Source organism: Nansenia antarctica (genome assembly GCF_963989245.1).
Source record: "Nansenia antarctica genome assembly, chromosome: 3".
Taxonomy (NCBI): domain Eukaryota; kingdom Metazoa; phylum Chordata; class Actinopteri; order Argentiniformes; family Microstomatidae; genus Nansenia; species Nansenia antarctica.
The window spans coordinates 83,900,606-83,921,771 of record NC_137688.1 but is presented as its reverse complement, the minus strand read 5'-3'; the positions used below and the strand labels follow the sequence as shown (position 1 = coordinate 83,921,771).

Here is a 21,166-nt window from a genome sequence, read left to right as displayed (position 1 = left end):
TATATATATATATATATCTTTCAGGTAAATTGTTTGCATGTGTTTTGCACGCTAACAACAATATTGTGGGGTTGACTCACCAGTGGTCTTAGTGTTATTATGGACCTTATTAGGGACCATAGCATCCCCATGACAATGTCCGTTGGCAGTGCTGTTTCCCATCCGTCTAGTCTATAAAAGAGAAATCGTCGTTTTATCAAGAAAGCTAGTTTACATAGTTGACATAGTTTGATTGAGCAGTAATTCACTTACGATATCTCTGACTCTCCTTGTTATCCGCTCCAGAAAGGCAGATCTTGGTTCGTTCCTCAGATTCCACAGAGGTCTGTTCTGTCAGACAGATTTAGACAATACAATATGATCAATCAAGAGTTTATGTGTGGTTACTCTAATTACTGTAAGACATGGTTCCCTCGTTGGTCTTAAAAATCCTTAATGGCTAAAATTCAGCAATCCAATTTAGGCCATAAGGCCTAAAAAAGGTCCCAAATTTCTGTTATTCGGTCTAGAAATGAGGTGCTAGGTCTTAAAAACGAGATCCTGCAAGGAAATCAGTCTGACCACATCTATTTACATGGAAATTAATCAAGCTGGAACCAAAAAAATGCCAATTCGTTTCCTTTTTTGTCTGTATGGCAGTGAAATCCCTAATTTCATCTCCTCGAGGATGACAAAAAGCTATCATATGGTGTCGCGAATAGGTCTAAAATTATATTCAAAGACGTCTAAAAAGGGTCTAAATATTTCTTAAATTTGACTTGTTGAAACTTGTTGGAACCCTGGTAAGAAAATCCCACATTTGAGGTCCATACAAGTAGTTCCATTTTTGATAGTTTTGTCAGCAGGTCGCAATCCTCACTCACAAATTCCGTCATCCAATGTTTGAGTTGCTTTTCCAATGCTATTTAGACGCAGTGGAGAAAATGTTGATATTAGTCTTAGGCACATACAGTATGACTAAATAGCAGCTATCAATATTGTAATATTGTGAGCTACTTCTTGTGCGAACTGGTTAACACAAAGTAGAATTACTCACATCGGTGTGCTCTTCTTTGCTGTGACAGAGAGAGAAAGAGACAACGGACAATGAGAACATTTTTTAAACCATGGACTAGATTTAGAAATAATGGAGCAATCACACAAAGAGCCCTAATCTTAGCCCAACAGTCATAACCCTAACCCTCCTCTCTCTCTCTAACCCTCCTCTCTCTCTCTAACCCTAACCCTCGTCTCTCTCTCTCTCTCTAACCCTCCTCTCTCTCTCTAACCCTCCTCTCTCTCTCTCTCTCTCTCTCTAACCCTCCTCTCTCTCTCTCTCTAACCCTCCTCTCTCTCTCTCTCTCTCTCTCTCTCTAACCCTCCTCTCTCTCTCTCTCTAACCCTCCTCTCTCTCTCTAACCCTCCTCTCTCTCTCTCTCTCTCTCTCTCTAACCCTCCTCTCTCTCTCTCTCTAACCCTAACCCTCCTCTCTCTCTCTAACCATAACCCTCGTCTCTATAGTTTAAAACCTATAGCAGCATAGTCATAATGCCCAGTCCGTGGGGCGGCTGTGGCGCAGGAGGTAGAGCCGCCGTCTAATGATCGCAAGGTTGGCAGATCGGCAGTTCGAGCCCCGGCTGGCCACATGTCGAAGTGTCCTTGGGCAAGACACTGAACCCCAAATTGCTCCCAGTGAGTGGGCTGGCGCCTTGCATGGTAGCTTGCCGCCATTGGTGTGTGAATGGGTGAAAGAGGCCGTTGTAAAGCGCTTTGGATAAAGGCATAGCTATATAAGTGCAGTCCATTTCATAAGGCAAACCACATACCATAAGAATGCTCCCATAGATGATGAACGCCACTATGAACGCCACTGTAGCGACCATCAAATAGATAGTTGGTCCAGGAGGCTGCCATTTGGAACATGGCTCAGTTGCCTTCAAAGAAGCAGTATGGCACAGAATAGAATTGAGACATATGTAAGTAAGTAAGTACCAGACCAGGGGCCACAACAAGTAACAGACAACAGCTTAAGGAAGGGACAGGAGGTCCTGGATACTAGATTTCAGGGGTAACCAGGCCCGCCGAGATCCAAGTTAGGCTTAAGGAAGGGACAGTAGGTCCTGGATATTAAGGGGTAACCAGGCCCCGGTTGAAATACCCTGCAACCAAGTGAGAGGGCAGTACATTGCGGGTGGGGTAGCGTGTACCACAGGTGCCGGTCCCATACTAGCGTGACTACACTCACTGAGGGGGCTAAAATAATATATAGTAGTGTATGAATGTATCACATGTATCACATAGTGTGTAAGAAATGTAAATCTTTACCTTTTCTTTTGACTGTTTTCCCCTGCTTTTATATTCATTCTATATGTTTTTATATTCACTTTATGTTCTTATCTTCCTGTTGTAAAGCACTTTGAGCTGCATTTCTTGTATGAAAGGTGCTGAATAAATAAAGCTTTACTTACTTACAACAAGTGTACAACAATATCACAGAAAGACAGGCTTATAGCTATCCAAAAGCCTGTCTATACAAGACCGTCTTTAGCTGTAAAACATCTAAAACATGTCCAACAATTGCATTTAAGCTACATTATAACGCAAATGCAGTGACTTCTTGACTTACCACATCCAGCCCGGTTGTAATAGTCGTAAGGTCGTGGCCAACCCTCGCAGCAGAGACAGGTGGGGTCCCGTTGCAGCCCATCTTAGTCTACTGACGATGGAGCTTGTCTGAACACGTTTAAACATACATACGAGTTTAAACATACATACGAGTTTAAACGTACATACGAATAAACGTCAGAATTGTTGATGTACCGAAAGTTGCGTTGACTACGCGCGGTAACTGTGTGCGTGTGTCGTGCGTGTGCGTGTGGAACGTTGTGGATGCGTGTGGATTTCTTTTTTTTGTGATCAAATATTTCTTGAATGAATGAAAGCATTTATTTCGAACATGTGTAGAGAGAAATAGTTATAACAACAAAAGACAAAACAAAAACAAGAAAAAACAAAACAAAACAAAAAAAAAGAAAAAACAAAACAAAACAAAAAACACTATTTACTTCACATGTCCGAAAAGGAGTAGGAAGAAGCATAAGCTTATTTAATCCTACCCCTTCTCCAATACTCAGAGATTAATAATTAATAATCTGCAGTTGACTTCAATATAAAAAATTTATTTTTTATTTTTATTAAATCAAATTTATTTACATATTTACATATTGACCAACAATAGAAAACAGATCATGTAAATAAACAAATAATCTGTGAAAACAACAACTATCAAAGCCCTTCTTCCTCCTCGTACCTGGTGAAAACCATGTTTTTATACCGCTTTTTGAACTGGGTCATGCTTGGACACCGCTTTAGCTCTGCTTTATTTTCTTTTCAAACACATAATAACAAAACAAGACAACAAGGCCCCATCTTGCAACCAACGCCCCCCACAACCCATACAACCACACCAAAGGGCCTATGGATTTCTACATAGAGCGATATTCCCACATTGTGAGAATCAGAATCAGAAATATTTGTATTGCCAATCAGATCCAATGACTGTTAAGTGTAAAACTGTAGCGTTGCCTTCGTTGGAATCAATTGACTTTGACTTCTCAGTCCTTTTGCAAACGTTGTACGAGTGTTTACAACATGGTCCGTTGGTCAACATGAACTATTTTGAATGTACTATATTGATGTCATCAGTTTGTTTCCTGTTCAAAGTGTATTTGCTTTAGCCCCTATGGCAGCGAGTAACTGTTTGTCGCAGCTTTATTTTAGCTTTATTTTAGCTTTATTTTATTCCTATTCTGTGTTTTTATTCCCATTGTATCAAACAAAAGGCATGGAAAGACCAAACAGGAAATGAATGTGTTAGTATTAAATACATGTGTGGATGGAAAATAATCCTTTCTTCCTAATAAGTTCAATTTGGTAAAAAAATAATCAAACTCCAAAATTCAGTGAAGGAAGATGTACAAATCCAATAACAATGATTCAAAATCAGTTTTAATACAAGAATGAATGTCTTCCAGTTCAACATTATTCTCCACTGTGTCCTAACCCCAACCCTTATATATGCAACTGTAGTTATACAAAATGATATGTATAGTTATATAGAATGATTGGCCTTCCACACATGGTAACAAAGCGATGTATGTTAATATAATAACCACAACAGTACAGATCCAGTACAACTAACGGTATATCTTTTTTATGTATTTCATTTGATAATGTCTTAATGTGCTCTGTTAGAAAAAGAATAAAGTGGTTTGAGACGTGAAAGATAAGATGTAATCCAGTCAGACAGGCTTGGTCAACAGGCTTCAGCCTGGGCCATGTCTTAGCTGTGATCCAGGGCAGCCCCCTCCTCAAACTCAGCGTTCATCTACAGAAGAAAACAACAGTTGACATGAGCAACAACATTTCATATTCATGAATCCAAAACCAGGTACAGTACGTAATGAAGTAATGTTTATTTATATAGCACATTTTACAATGACAAAAACATCCTCAACCATGACAGGCAGCATGTATTGAGTGTGGTTATAGTGAGGGGATATGAGGAACAGTGGACTGAACTGTACTCACCACAGCATCGATATCCCTCGGGCTTACAATCTGCTCCAACACTCCGTAGACGTCAGGTGACATGGGCATGATGCTCTCTTGAAGTCTCGATGGGGGACTACACACATTTGTACATTATTCAACTGCCAACAATCAATCAATCATTAATTGATTTCACATTAACGTTATTATTTAGAAATTACAACCCTTTTTATACATAGTCAGGGCACAACAAATATAGTGTTTTGACAGGTGTTTCTGTCTTTTAAATTGTTTCATTAAAGCTAATAATCTCTATATTTGAAATCAAACAATTCCTATGAGGTCAAATATAGAGTATAGAGCTAAAAGAAGACAAAATCCTTCCTCTTTCCAATCCTCGTGGAGGGCTCTGTACTGTATATGTGTGACACTCTGTAAACACTTACACATTAGATATTGATATGAGCTCTGTCGGCATGTAACCTGTGGTCGCGGGGCCCTCCACGTCCATGGGTTCTGATGCTGGAAAACAAAATGGCCAACCAGAAATGTACAGTAAGCTTCAATGGCCAACAGCTGTCAGTTTGTACTATAAACGTAAAGCTTAAACAACCCATTTACAGTACAGTCCCAGTAAACAAAGAGTCTAAAAGACGTCCTCAGGGGAGCCGGAATGTGGGTTCAGATGACGTCTTTCTAGGACGTCCAGTTGACGTCTTATGGACTAAGACGTCCTAAAGACATCACCTGGACGTCCTAGAAAGACGTAATCTGAACCCACATTCCGGCTTCCCTGAGGACGTCTTTTGGACTCTTTGTTTACTGGGATAGGTCCACCAGACATGGTGGACTGGAGAAACGAGGTCCTTGCTTACTCTCGGCGGGCCTGTAGTACTTCCCGAAGGCCTTGTCCTTGGGGATGTCTGGGTAGAGGAAGCGTAGAGGGTTCTCTGGGATGTTCTCCGCAGCCATGACCTTGTACGTGCGGATGATGTCAGACAGAGGGACCGCAGTAAGCTCCTTCTTTGTGTAGGGCTCCACCGCATGGAACACAGGCTTCTCTGTGGAAACACACACACACACGCAGGCAATTATTTCAACGTGTGTGTGTGTGTGTGTGTACTTTGCCCAGAGAAGAGGCCTCCCTTCCTCTCTCACCGTTCACCCAGGGAGGAGAGTCTTTCTCCCTCTCTCCCTCCCTCCCTCTCTCTCTCTCTCTCTCTCTCTCACCGTTCACGTCGTACTCCACCCAGGTGAAGGTGATGGCACCCTCTCTGCTACTCTCACTGAAGCGCAGCAGGAACGTTCCTGGCCACCTGCTCGTCAGCATGGCCTTCTCTCGCTCCTTACTGACGAAGCCCAGGATGCACCTGGAGGACCGAGAGAAACACAGAGAAGAAGTGACATCGATTTTAGGACGAGAATGCAGTCGTTTGCTTTTCTAATGTGTCACTCAGCAAATACGTCTAATTAACTTCGGGGTCCGTTCTCGTGTCCTTGCCCACCACCATCTTACCCGCACAGATCTGTGATCGACACGCCAAATGTGTGTGTGGATGTCGAGCGCAGATTCTAATGTTGGCTAATGTTGTTCTGATGATTGGTTCTAGATAACATGTGGATGAGTAACTTACCCATCATTCCACAGGGTTAGCAAATGTCTCTTGATGAGATCCAGGATCCCCTCGATCCACAGCCAGAAAGGGAAGTTCTTCTCACCCTGATCCAGAAAGAACCATGAACACTCAGACCCCATGTGTCCTAAATGATCGGTGTGAATTAATATGTAACCTTGTATTCTGTATCCTGTCCTCACGACCCACCTTACAGAACTTAGTCCAGGGGACCAGACCATCTGGGTTCCTTGCTGCGCTCGGACCTGTAGAAGAAAAGAACATTCTGGGTTACAGACTCGTCAGGGTATCTGAATCTCGTAAATCGACCCACAATGCTGTAGGTATAGTAACATAACAGACATCCAATAATCTGTATGTTGACCGAGGAGGGAGATGGAACTCTCAACAAACATCAGATCCCTCAGGCTCACCCATAGTGGAGCGGCTTAGCACAAGAATTGTGCACTTTTTTGAAGAAAGCATGACATTTCTACCATAGGTAGTTTATACCATAATGTTCATTTTCAGATGGTTTCAGACCCCAGAGGCCCGGGAGAGGTTCTAATGTCTAATGTTCAAACACCCTTACTTTTGGAACCAAACAGAGTAGAAAAACACTTACGGTGTCATTTCCAACTAAGTTAGAGATGCCCGTTAATTTGGTGATACCTTTGAGCTACCAGGGGCTTGTCTGATGGGGACCGAGGAGGGAGATGGAACTCTGAAAACAAACATCAGATCCCCCAGACTCACCCAGGAGCTTGTCTCCCAGCATGCCCAGCTGCTCCTCGTTGAGGCCCCGCTTAGTGATGGAGGAGAACTGCCAGCTCAGGACCTCAGACAGCTGGCCCCACGTCGCCGGCGGGGGCTTCAGGAAGAACTTCAGGTTCTGTCCACAACAAGCCCAGAGTAACAGAGATCAGTCAGGGAGAAGAGAGGGGGAGAGATTTAGATCCGTCTGGTGTTTGTATCTCACCCCACAGAGCTAATTATGTTCCGCCTCCTAACCCCTAATGCACCTTCATTTAGCATCCTCTACCCTGCAAGGGTCCTACTCCGTAGCTAATACCTTTCTTCCAGTTCCTAGTCTGGTTCTTACAGCAGGTTCCTAGTCTGGTTCCTAGGGTGGTTCTAACTAGTGTTGTTCCGATACCGATACTGGTATCGGCATGGCCACCGATACGCACAAAAATGCTGGTATCGGTATCGGCGAGTACTAACAATATAACACCCGATACCAAACTTTCACTATCGCGGAAAAACAAACACGTAACTGTGGTTGTCGAGGAGAGGAGCGGTGGAGCAGCGAGGCTCACCTCAGGTAACCTGCTGTCCCTTCCAGCTGCTCAGAGCCCAAGCTAAGCTATGCTACCGGGGCAACGTTCGGAAAGTCCCCCTGAGAGCGCCGGAGCGCACACTGGGCTCCGACGTCATAAACGGACCGAGGAATCCGATTGGACAAGAGGCGTTCTACGAGTGCCGATCAGTTTCCCAGAGCGACTTTTACCAACGCAGCCCTCAGACATAGACTACGCCACTCCGCTTAAAGCGATACAACCCACAGCCAAGATAGGACACATTTTACAGGAAAAACATATCGACCTTAATCGATATTTATTTCGGTTGCACAGTCTAGCACCGCCACCGGCGTGCTGGAGAGAGTTCAAATAATAATAATAATGTCCGCGCGGCCGCTTCTCCGAGTCCCGCCCAGCTGTTCCCCTTTCGGGATAGTTCTCGGCTCCGTCTCCGCGCCACACCCACTTTCGGGATCTGCTGTTGTGGCTCTCCGTGTCTCTCTCTCTCTCTCCGTCTCTTTCTCTCTCTCTCTCTCTCTCTCCGTCTCTCTCTCCGTCTCTCTCTCTCTCTCTCTCTCTCTCTCTCTCTCTCTCTCTCTCTCTCTCTCTCTCTGTCTGTCTGTCTGTCTGTCTGTCTGTCTGTCTGTCTGTCTCCGTGCGGCAGGTACTTCCTGCCTCCTTCCTTCTCCCGAGGAGAAGTTTTCTCTATGTTTGTTTGAATTGTTTACATATGCAGAACACAGAACACACATGCATTAGTGGTGCAGGAAGGCCTACTGTCACAGCGGAGTGTGTGCGACGCGCTGGCCAATGGGAGAAAGATCATCGGCCACTTCAAGCATTCCCCACTGGCCACTTCACGTCTGCAAACTGTACAGACTGAACTTGGAATGCCTAAAAAAAAAAAAAAACGCTGTGGTATCGGATCGGTACTCGGTATCGGCAAGTACTGCACGGTCAGGTATCGGTATCGGGATCAAAAAATGGTATCGGAACAACACTAGTTCTAACAGCAGGTTCCTGGGGTGGTTCTAACAGCAGGTTCCTAGGCTGGTTCTAACAGCAGGTTCCTAGGCTGGTTCTAACAGCAGGTTCCTAGGGTGGTTCTAACAGCAGGTTCCTAGGGTGGTTCTAACAGCAGGTTCCTAGGGTGGTTCTAACAGCAGGTTCCTAGGGTGGTTCTAACAGCAGGTTCCTAGGCTGGTTCTAACAGCAGGTTCCTAGGCCGGTTCTAACAGCAGGTTCCTAGGCTGGTTCTAACAGCAGGTTCCTAGGCTGGTTCTAACAGCAGGTTCCTAGGGTGGTTCTTACAGCAGGTTCCTAGGCTGGTTCTAACAGCAGGTTCCTAGGGTGGTTCTAACAGCAGGTTCCTAGGGTGGTTCTAACAGCAGGTTCCTAGGGTGGTTCTAACAGCAGGTTCCTAGGGTGGTTCTAACAGCAGGTTCCTAGGGTGGTTCTAACAGCAGGTTTCTAGGGTGGTTCTAACAGCAGGTTCCTAGGGTGGTTCTAACAGCAGGTTCCTGGGGTGGTTCTAACAGCAGGTTCCTAGGGTGGTTCTAACAGCAGGTTCCTAGGGTGGTTCTAACAGCAGGTTCCTAGGCTGGTTCTTACAGCAGGTTCCTAGGGTGGTTCTAACAGCAGGTTCCTAGGGTGGTTCTAACAGCAGGTTCCTAGGGTGGTTCTAACAGCAGGTTCCTAGGGTGGTTCTAACAGCAGGTTCCTAGGGTGGTTCTAACAGCAGGTTCCTAGGGTGGTTCTAACAGCAGGTTCTAACAGCAGGTTCCTAGGGTGGTTCTAACAGCAGGTTCCTAGGGTGGTTCTAACAGCAGGTTCCTAGTCTGGTTCTAACAGCAGGTTCCTAGGGTGGTTCTAACAGCAGGTTCCTAGTCTGGTTCTAACAGCAGGTTCCTAGGGTGATTCCTGTGCCTACCTTGGGCTCGCTGGTCAACATGTTGTACCACAGGATAGAGGCCCAGCCGCAGGGCAGCTGGCTGACGTTAGAGATGACCACGATGGGCAGGGAGATGGTCTAGGACAGGGTCAGAGAAGACAGGTCTGTCAGAAACTGGCCAGGAATCTGGTGGACCTCAGGACAATGTGAGTGTAGAAAAACTATTCCAATTGTTCCCAGATGTTTTCAGTGAGTTCAGCTTACCTCCAGTTTGATCTGCAGGCCTGCCTGACTGAGTTCAGACTCAAAGCAGATGGTGTGCAGCTCCTCCGTCACAATGAGAGGGCCCTGAGACACCAAGGCCAGAGACACGTCAGTATAACGACTGTACTGTAATTACCACACCATAGCAAACATGTTAATGACCCAGCGAGATGCTGGAAAGGTTTCTTACCTCACTGTTTCTGTTGCCGGTTACTTTCTGTTCTTTCAGTTGCTGTGTTGAGATCATAAGAGTACACTGTAAAGACTGACACCAGTGCAGGTCCAAATGGACGTTTCCTAATAAATCAGTGTATCTCATTTGAGATTGGGCTATTGCATACCAAATGGCGGAATTCTGCAGCTAAGCTTCCATTGGACTCCTCCATATTCATAACTTTGGTGTTGGTCCCCAATATGTTGAATTTACGTAACCTGTCGGTGTTAAAGCCAGTTTTGATCAATAAATGTAGAGCAAATATATAGAGAGATTCAACATTAAATGACATGGCACATACCCCTTCTTCTCTGTGACATCCCTGGGGGGGAAAGAAAACATGCAGTCATTTGAGGTACTGTATGTTCAGAGAATAAGTCTGTTAAGATCATTACAATTAATTAATTGAATTAAAGACAGTCGACCTACTTGTCAAACAAGGCTTTGACTTTGAGTTGATAGTTAAACTCCTGGAGCTTCACAAGAAATCTGGAGAGGAAACAGAAATTATAATAATAATAATAAAAATAATGATAATAATATAATAATAACAGATTTGATTTAAAAGCGCCTCAAACTCAAGGACACTGTACAGAAAAAAGAAGAAAAAAAGCAGGACAATAAACAAAAGAAACACAACAAACAAAAATAGAGACACGCAGAGAAAATAGGAGAGAGTCGGACACTCTGTAGCTGCCGTGCCGCGGCAGCAAGCATGAGACACGCGTGAGACGCAGCTGTATGGCTGCTCTAACCCGTTAACATGGGTGCCAAAATGAAACTCACACGTGCTGCTAAGGTTGACGCTTCTGGTGTAATTTAGCCGAGTGAGAATAATAATAATAATAATAATAATAATAATACATTATATAGCGCTTTTCTAGACACTCAAAGACGTAAAAAAAAACACACAAAAAACAAAGAAAATAGATAAAAGAAAGTATAGGGGTCTAATACATTTTTAGATTACTAAATCAAAATGTCTTTGTATGACAATCTACTCTGATCTACTCTGTATACTGCAATTACATCTAGATTTCGGGCAGAGAAGCGGCGAACACGCAACGCCAGCGTCCTCTCTCGACTGTCATTTTTTGAAAAGTGAGAAGTTATTTTTTTTGAGAAGTGCCCATGTCCAGAAGAACAAGTAGAGACAAACTGAAAGAGCTGATATATCTTGACTCACCTGAGCTTTACTGTGAACTGCACCTGCGTCTTCAGCACCAGGGGCCTCTGTGGATGTGTGGGCATACAGGGCTGCCTCTCTACCACCATGGAGCTGACACACACACACACACACACACACACACACACACAATTAGTGATGACCAGCAGCTATGAACCACGGACGAGCACCACACACCGGCCACGGAGGCCTTTTACTCTACATTGCTTCCACCTGACTGACATCAGGGAGCAGTTGTAATCGTGATCACATCATTGAGTTCTGAGAGGTGTTGTTTTCTATTACAAATATGCAAACATTTCTATATGACGAACATCAACTTCAGTTGAGTCACTGGGAGTAGACCTGGACACAAACAAACAAGAGTTCACCATCCATCTGCTCCTTTAACGGTTCAGTGACTTCCCGACCCCAAAGGACCTATCGCTAAGCCACGCCCCGAAATAGAAATTGTCCAATCATATCACAGCAAAAGTCAGTACGGACAGAAAACAAACAACTCGCTAATATCTGATGGTGAAAAGCTTCTAGATGAAAAATATTCTTGTCATCTTTAAAAAAACATGTCTATTACTTGCTGTGGTAAATCAGAAATCAGAAATTTGCCAACTCCCGCCATTGTAAGTCATTGAATGTCATTCAGTCACGGTCGGTCAGTCAGTCACTGTCAGTGAAGCGATGTTTGTTTGTCCGAGTTTACAAAGGAGGCGTGGCTTAGCTATAGCCAGGTCCATTCGTGACGGCCACTCTCTCTCGTCTACATGTGAAAGCTTCTCACTGTTCTATGAGGTTCTTGAAGAGGGAGAGGGCCCGCTCCTCCAGGAAGCTCTTCTGCAGGGGGATGGGGTCGTTGTCGTAGGTGTACTTCTGCTCCAGCTCCTGCAGCTTCTTCAGCTGCTGCCTCACCTGCTGCAGGCTCTCAGCCACCGCCGTGAACCTACAGGACAGGGCAGGAAGGCTCGTTACTGTGAACCTACAGGACAGGGCAGGAAGGCTGGTTACTGTGAACCTACAGGACAGGGCAGGAAGGCTCGTTACTGTGAACCTACAGGACAGGGCAGGAAGGCTGGTTACTGTGAACCTACAGGACAGGGCAGGAAGGCTCGTTACTGTGAACCTACAGGACAGGGCAGGAAGGCTCGTTACTGGGCCATCTTTGGTCTGAATGTGGGGTATGTAGGCTGGCTAGTTGGTTTTGGTAACTCTCCCCTTAAATTATGTTTGTGATATTTAATGTTATAATCAGATGGATCCTTGTTTGTGGAATGTAGTCTTGTCTTAAACTTGGGACTGAATTCATAACATGTCGGAACTCCAAATATTTTAATGAGAGAGAGAGAGAGAGAGAGAGAGAGAGAGAGAGAGAGAGAGAGAGAGAGAGAGAGAGAGAGAGAGAGGAATTCAAGCAATGACCCATGTCTATTTTCAAAAACTTTCACCAGTTCTGCAGCTGGTCCAGACAGGCGTTGGGTGGGCCTCCTATGCAGGCTATCTGCTGCCGACGCTTCCACTCCGGCATCTCCTCTGAGATCAGGTCTGACTGCACGCCGTCTGCCAGGTTCAGCACCTCTGCCAGCTCCCTCACCACTTCCTGTGCGGCAGACCGACCACTTAATAACAACACTTCTAAATGACTCTACTCTTCAATATGATGTTCATTGTAGAGTAAAGTAGAGTAGAGTACAGTAGAGTAGAGTACAGTAGAGTAGATTATAGTAGAGTAGAGTAGAGTAGAGTACAGTAGAGTAGAGTAGAGTACAGTAGAGTACAGGCCTGGGTTGCACCAATTTGGCGTAAGTCATTACTAAATGTAGGCATTTAGTAGTTACTAAACCCCTAGTAGTTACTAGCTAGTTTCAAACTAGTTGTTTACTAATTTCGGTTGCACCACGCCAACCTTCTGCCAATCTTAGCTAGTAATCTTAGCTCTGACGTTTTTTTCCCCCACTTCTGTGGGAAACTTCGCTAGCAACACGAGTAGAGCTTACCGTCGTTACCTCAGCCGAGATAAAGTAAGGTATCTTAGCAACGTAATGTTGCTAGCGAAGTTTCCCACAGAAGTGGGGAAAAAAACGTCAGATCAGATATATAAACGGGTTCTTTTGATAAACCGGATACATTTTGTGAATATATATGGTTACTTTCTCGCCTGAAAACATATTAAAACTTCATAAAATGACATTAACACTTGTAGAGCCAAATTACAGCTTTTAGCCAATTGCGGCCAAAATTGAGGATTTAAAAACGGAGGGTTTTGCTTTGCTCGCTGATTGGCTAATGTCTTCTTAGTAACAACTAAGTTATAACTTACACCACCCTAGGGTATGTATAAATATTTTGTAGTTACTAAGCTCTACGTCATAACTAGTGTGCTTGGTGCAACCCATTCAAGTTTAGTAGTGACTAAATCTTGATTTAGTAAATACTTACGCTATAATTAGGGTTAGTTTGTACTTAGTAAGAAGTGGTGCAACCGACCCCAGTACAGTAGAGTAGAGTAGAGTACAGTAGAGTACAGTACAGTACAGTACAGTAGAGTAGAGTAGAGTACAGTAGAGTACAGTACAGTAGAGTAGAGTACAGTAGAGTAGAGTAGAGTACAGTACAGTACAGTAGAGTAGAGTACAGTACAGTAGAGTAGAGTAGAGTACAGTACAGTACAGTACAGTAGAGTACAGTACAGTAGAGTACAGTACAGTAGAGTACAGTAGAGTAGAGTACAGTACAGTAGAGTAGAGTACAGTACAGTAGAGTAGAGTAGAGTAGAGTACAGTACAGTACAGTAGAGTACAGTAGAGTAGAGTACAGTACAGTAGAGTAGAGTACAGTACAGTAGAGTACAGTAGAGTAGAGTACAGTACAGTAGAGTACAGTACAGTACAGTAGAGTAGAGTACAGTACAGTACAGTACAGTAGAGTAGAGTACAGTAGAGTAGAGTACAGTACAGTACAGTAGAGTAGAGTAGAGTACAGTACAGTAGAGTAGAGTAGAGTAGAGTACAGTACAGTAGAGTAGAGTAGAGTACAGTAGAGTACAGTAGAGTAGAGTAGAGTACAGTACAGTATTGAGCCTTCTTACCCCTCGTTTGTATTTCAGCTCGAAACACATCTTTGAAATTAGCATCTTCTCATGCTCGATCTCTTTCTGGTTAATCCCATTCATTTCATGTTCTAAAACACATTCAAAGGAAAAGAGTTTTGTTTACACTGTATTACACCGTTTACACCGGTTTTTTTCGGACCTCAAAATGGGTGAACAGTTGAACGCAGTACCGCGAAAATCCACCTAATTGCATACAACATGGTTATCAGGATCAGGTGCGCATTTTCATGATGCAATGTGATTATTGCATATTGTGCATATTGTGACATTTTTTTAAAATGGTGAACAAACCCAGAACGTTTTCTGTCCCCATTCTTTGCTATTTTAGCAACGGTTAAGGTAAGAATATCACATTTCTTACTGATATCCAACATGAGTTCAATCTAGTTGTTTGAAGCAACTCAATTACTTTATATTTCATGATGTATTTTATAGTAAATATCGCGTCAGAAAGTGCCTATCAAATGTGGTACTGCAGGTATTTAGGTCCTAGGTCCTATATTAACCCATTCAGGAAAATCAATTATTGACATACCATCGAGAGATTCAGCAATTATATATTTCTTGGTTCAGGCGTTATAGGGTTAAGTCTTGAACGTCATTGCAGAGAGGACAGCAGCATCATCCTGTCAGCAGACAATTATGGGCCAGATCCGGTCTTGAGGAGGCACAGACTGTATGGCTCAGTGTCGGAAAAGTAGTGTAAGGCCAGCCCTGGATGAGAGTTAGCAATTTGCTACGGCCAGCTCTGGGATGTGATATATAGCCCTGATACCTTTCAGTCATGTCTGGGCCACTTTTGGTCTAAAGGTGGGGAACCAGTACTGGGTGAGAACTGGCAGTTTGCTTGTTGGCCAACTCTGGCTTGAGGTATGTTGGTTTTGGTAACTCTCCCCTTAAATTATGTTTGTGATATTTAATGTTATAATCAGATGGATCCTTGTTTGGAATGTAGTCTTTGGGCAAGAAAACTTGGGACTAAATTCATGTCAGAACTCCAAATATCATTGCTCTGCTGGCTGGGCAAAGACTTAAAGCTTAAACACAAATCTTACAAATAATAATGATTCAGATTGACTCACCTCTGTTCTTTACTGTATTCAGCTTAAAGTCATGCTCATCCTGAAGGTCCTCTAGAGATTTGATGTAATGATCTGTCTCCTAGAGAGAGGGAGGTCAAAGTTATGGGTTTGCATGATACACCAATCCATGGTGGCCAACATGAGGGATGACTGGGCCAGGCTGCCTACACTCATAAACAGGCAGACATTTATGGAAAAGATAACTCACCTGAACCTTGTTCTTCATCTCTTTCACTTTGATTTCAAGCTTTTGTTTCTCCACAACCATGTTAGGCTGTTCGCTTTCTCTATCGGTCTGAAAAGACATAGAGCATTTAGAACCCCTCCACAGTCCAGGGTTCCCACACCTTCTGAAACATCAAATTCAAGCACCTTTCAAGGACTTTCAACAAGACTCAATTCCCTCAAATCCAAGGACCCAACACAGCATAGTTCTGAGACAGATCTACCGGTAGATGAGAATTTATATAATAGGAACTATCCGCTCACAGACATTTTTTAAAAAGAGAGGCTTGAATGTGTGAACACTAGATGGTCTCTTGCCTTCTCTACCACAGCACAGCAAAACAATATATTGTGTGAAATATGTGTTAAGTTAAGCAATACAGAGACTTATTTACTAGTTGACGAGCTAAGTAAAACATGTTTGATATATTATTGATTTTTTAGAAAGAGAGAGAGAGGGGAATTCAAGCACTTTGACCCATGTCTATTTTCAAAAACTTTTAAGACCTTGATTTTTTTTTCTTCTCAAATTCACAAACTTTCAAGGACATTTTGGAATATATATATTTTCTTTTTAGAAAGAGAGAGAGAGGGGAATTTAAGTACTTTGACCCATGTCTATTTTCAAAAAACTTTTAAGACCTTTTCTCTCAAATTCACAAACTTTCAAGGATTTCAAGGACCCGTGGGAACCCTGACAGTCAAGCCAACAGAAATTGAGAGTAATGGCTGACATGGATGCAAACGTGTGGTGGTGATCAATGAATTAGCCTAGTTAAAAAAGAGAATTGAGTCGCTGTAGGGTTAGATACCTCGATACTTTTGGCATTGGCCAGGATCTTCAGCTCCTCCTTCAGATTTCTGGATATGATCATCGCCATGTGAACGGGATCCTCCTGGAACCGGTCCTGTAAAGGGGTGTGGTCAAATACTCAACATCAACCATGGGATGTTCATGTCTTTACCAGAGATGCAATATGGATAAAGTACCTTCACCAAGGTCACCGAGGTCATCAATGGACCTATCGCTAAGCCACTCCCACTTTGAAAACTCAGACAAACAAACTACGCTTCACTGACAGTGACTGAATGACGTTCAAAAACGTACAATGGCGGGAGTTGGCAAATTTCTGACTTCTGATTTCTACCACAGCAAGTAATAGACATGTTTTTTAAAGATTTGATTTGATTTGAAAGATGACAAGAATATTTTGTCTAGAAGCTTTTCACCATCAGATATTAGCGAGTTGTTTGTCCGAGTTTTCTGCCTGTAGTGACTTTTGCTGTGATATGATTGGACAATTTCTATTTTGGGGCGTGGCTTAGCGATAGGTCCATTAGCACTCTAAATTGCCCAAGCGGCACCAGAACATCCAACTGTAGATTGTTCTAGCAGTTAGGTGCACCATAACTACTGCTTGGTTGCACACACCCCTGGTCAATGTGAATCAATTACCCTTTGAGCTACTACTGTTTACAAATACAACCTTGCACATACCATATTTTTCTATGTATGCATCTGTACATACCATACTGTACATAGCTACCTTAACTGTACATACCTCATACAGTGGGGGAAATAAGTATTTCACCCCCTGCTGATTTTGTGAGTTTACCCCCTTACAAAGAAATGAATAGTCTATAATTGTAATGGTAGGTTCATTTTAACAGTAAGAGACAGAATATAAAAAGAAAATCCCAGAAAATCATATTATATGAATTTGAAAAAGTATTTGTGTTTTATTGAGTAAAATAAGTATTTCACCCCCTAGCAAAACATAACTCAGTACTTGGTGGAGAAACCCTTGTTGGCAAGCACAGCGGTCAGACGTTTCTTGTAGTTGGTCACTAAGTTTGTGCAGATCCCAATAGGGATTTTGGCCCACTCCTTTTTGCAGATCCTCTCCAAATCTTTAAGGTTTGGAGGTCGAAGCTTCAGCTCCCTCCACAAATGTTCTATGGGATTAAGGTCCTGAGACTAACTAGGCCACTCCATGACCTTAATGTGCTTCTTCTTGAGCCACTCCGTTGTTGCCTTAGCCGTATGTTTTGAGTCATTGTCTTGCTGGAACACCCATCCACGACCCATTTCCAGTGTCCTGGCTGAGGGAAGGAGGTTCTCACCCAAGATTTCACGGTACATGGCCCCGTTCATCCTCCCCTCGATGCGGTGAAGTCGTCCTGTCCCCTTAGAAGAGAAACAGCCCCAAAGCAGAATGTTTCCACCGCCATGCTTGACGGTGGGGATGGTGCTCTTGCGGTCAGTATTTTCCCTCCTCCAAACACGGCGAGTCGAGTTGATGCCAAAGAGCTCGATTTCGGTCTCATCTGACCACAGCACCGTCTCCCAAGCCTCCTCTGAATCATCCAGGTGCTCATTGGCAAACTTCAGACGGGCCTGTACATGGGCCTTCTTGAGCAGGGGGACCTTGCGGGCGCTACAGGATTTCAATACATTACGGCGTAGTGTGTTACCAATGGTCATCTTGGTGACTGTGGTCCCAGCTGCCTTGAGATCATGTTGTGGATTTAATTGATTCTTAGTAGATTTAGCAGTAATATAAAATCACAAAGAGCTTAAATCAGTTGGCTCAAATGAAGCCTTTTATTAAGCAACGTACATGTGCTCAGAGAGAAAGCAAAAGTCAAAAAATCCCCCGCCCACATATTTCCCCCGCGGGACACATATTTCTAGAAGTTTCCTTGGTCATTGATTGATTGATTGAAAACTTTATTAGAAGATTTGTCATGAGATCACTATTCTTGGGAACCAATCATATCATACAAATCTGTGCCACAGGTTATTGCGAAAAGTTATTGGCACTGTCCACAGGCAGAATTGTTAACTGCGCCACAGAATTGGCAGCTCTGTCCAGGGAGGAAAAGGGGGGAATTAACCAGCTCTAATAACGGGTTATGTAATTAAAGTTCCCGACAGCAGTGTCTGTCTCTGTTGAGACACGTAGGCCTACCTGCAGGTTTCTCTTGATCTTGCGGATGTTGTGCTGAAGCAGGAAGTTGTTCTCCAGGGAGAAGCGGCTGTGTTGGTCGTCAAGCTGGGCCAGGAGCTCATGGAAACGTACGGTTGCTAGGGAGTCCTGAACAGCCACATTATCCCTGCAAATGTGTTTGAGTGACAGGTATCAAGATGAGACGGGGGAGGTTGGGTGGAGGTAACCCCTAAATTACACCGCAAGCGTCAACCTCAGCAGCGCGTGTGAGTTTCATTTCGGCGCACACGTTAACGGGTTGGAGCAGCCGTACAACGCAGGTGAGACGCGTGTCTCGTGCTGGCTGCCGCGACATGCCATCCAGAGATTCGGGCTCTCGCCTATTTATTCCGCGTGCCACACGCCTGAAAATGATCTGTTGACCAGCAACATACACTACAGTTTCAATGTCTACATCTGTAAATATGTCGATTTTTTAAATCAACACTTCATGCATGGGAAGAAGTTGCTTCAGCTCTTAATGCAGAAGGTTGTATGTAAAATGTTTTATTTATTTGTGATGCAGGAAATGTGGTCTTTCACCTCAGATAAGTAACGTATGTAATGTTTGAGCGATTAGCTGCTGTGTCTTCATTTAGAGAGGCTATACATGTTATTTCTTACTGTAGCGTACTGTGATCTATTTCTAATATACTTGTAAAAAAAAATCGCCGTCATAACCGAAAGGTGAGATTGACCCACTCCTTCTATCGCTCAACATCCCCCACACAACTGAACGTTTCACTTTCTGTTCACATGTAAACGAATCTCCCCATCTAAGCCAAAGTCTATTATTAGGCTAGTAGTAGTATTTTCTTCTTTTTTTTTTTCTTTTACAATTGAGCGCACACTTCTCTGTCTAAACTCAATATAAATGAAGTGAAATGAAACATTATATTATTATTATTGCAGTGAGAAAGAGTCGCAATACTTCAGCCACGCACACGCACTGCTGAGGTTGACGCTTGCGGTGTAATTTAGGGGTTATGCATTGATTGCACAATCCTGTATGCTACAACTTCTTCTCTGTTCAACTTCAAAACAAAGGTTAAAAACTGGCTCATGTGTCCTGGGGTGGTCCAGTGGTCTAGCACCACGGCCTACAGTGGCCTACACATGCCCCATGTCTGCATGGGTTTGAATCCGGCCCATGCCCTGCTGACATACTGTTTCTTCCTAACTTCTTTCTCTACTGTTCCTGTCCAAAAAGAACTGAGGAAATGAGAGTGGGACTTCCCCAAAAATAAAGCTTTAAAAAAATAAAAGTCTGAACATTTTGATTGGTTGGTGACTTGTTCCCAGTTTCACCAGCTGCTGTCAGAAATAAGCTTAAGAAAATAATCAATTGCCTTAAGAGGACCACAATGGAAATCAGACAATGGTCAAGGACTTAAGGGCTCTGCACACAGAGTGCGATTTCTGTTGCGCATCAACGTTCCATTTTGAAGTTTGAATGGAAGTCTATGAGAACATCGCATTTACCCGCACACGGCCCCGATTTTAATCGCACGGCGAACATTCGATTCCATTCATTTTGAATGGGACAAAGCACACGGCGTGCGAGTTTTGTCGCACTGCTTTGTCCCATTCAAAATGAATGGAATCGAATGTTCGCCGTGCGATTAAAATCGGGGCCGTGTGCGGGTAAATGCGATGCTCTCATAGACTTCCATTCAAACTTCAAAATGGAACGTTGATGCGCAACAGAAATCGCACTCTGTGTGCAGAGCCCTTTAGAGTTGAATACTACAACTGTATTGTCATCGCAGAGTACAAGTACTATACAACGAAATGCAGTTTAGCATCTAACCAAAAGTGCAAATAGTGACATATTATTGTGTTACATATATCACTGTGTGTGTAATGTAATGTGTAATATATTGTATATTACACATTCCATAATGTATTACTTTACATAATGTAATGTGTAAAATATTGGATATTATTGTGTAATATCTGCAATGACTTTATTCATGTACATGTAGGTCTCTGTATTGTGTGTGCTTGCTCAACTCAACTCAACTCAACTAAACTAACGTGTATTTCAGAGATAAGCTTTTCAAATGTAGCTCCTCCGCACACAAATAAAAAGTTATTATTATTATTATTATTGAACGCCTGATCACATCCCTGGTACACAAAACATATAAATATAAACACCAACACTTTAATTACTACTTGGTATTACAACAAATCTCCTTTTCATAAGCTGTGATTTCAGAAACAACTAGCATTTGTGAAATCATAAATCAGAAGGACATATTTCAGATTAATATCCAGTGACAGTCCCCCCTTCTGCCAGAGGGATGACTTGGTTTGACTATTCTCCGTGTCATGATGACACGATAAACAAATCAAAGCTTACCAGTCGATGCTCTCAATCCATTTGCTGAGGTACTGGCGGATGTCCATGGGGAAGGAGTCATCGTACAGCTGGTCCACCTGTTCCAGGTACTTACAGTCCAGTACTTGTAGCTGACACCACTGGGCCATCTGGAGACCAATGAGTCAACTGAGATTAGAAAGGGACCCAGAGCACATCAGGGTTAACTCTGTGCATCAGTAGGGCTGTAGGACAGACAGACAGGTAGAGAGGACAGACAGACAGGTATAGAGGACAGACAGACAGACAGACAGGTAGAGAGGACAGACAGACAGACAGGTAGAGAGGACAGACAGACAGACAGGTAGAGAGGACAGACAGACAGGTAGAGAGGACAGACAGACAGACAGGTAGAGAGGACAGACAGACAGACAGGTAGAGAGG

The 21,166-nt window shown here is 43.4% G+C and overlaps 1 protein-coding gene across 1 annotated transcript; it reads right to left on the bottom strand.

Annotated features, from left to right (window-relative positions):
- Positions 1-3,969: 3,969 nt before the first annotated feature.
- Positions 3,970-20,892, bottom strand: LOC308153012 (signal transducer and activator of transcription 1-alpha/beta-like; the record flags this gene model as incomplete). The annotated part of the gene is made up of 23 exons (XM_080526095.1): positions 3,970-4,366; positions 4,570-4,666; positions 4,977-5,052; positions 5,406-5,591; positions 5,761-5,900; positions 6,165-6,250; positions 6,354-6,409; positions 6,900-7,035; positions 9,375-9,473; positions 9,600-9,683; positions 9,790-9,831; positions 9,941-10,031; positions 10,115-10,135; positions 10,243-10,302; positions 11,000-11,092; positions 11,778-11,936; positions 12,439-12,590; positions 14,079-14,170; positions 15,185-15,263; positions 15,393-15,479; positions 16,222-16,317; positions 18,382-18,526; positions 20,765-20,892. 23 exons carry the CDS (start codon positions 20,890-20,892, stop codon positions 4,322-4,324), a joined length of 2,250 nt encoding a protein of 749 aa, XP_080382221.1. The 3' UTR covers positions 3,970-4,321.
- Between the last annotated feature and the right edge of the window lie 274 nt (positions 20,893-21,166).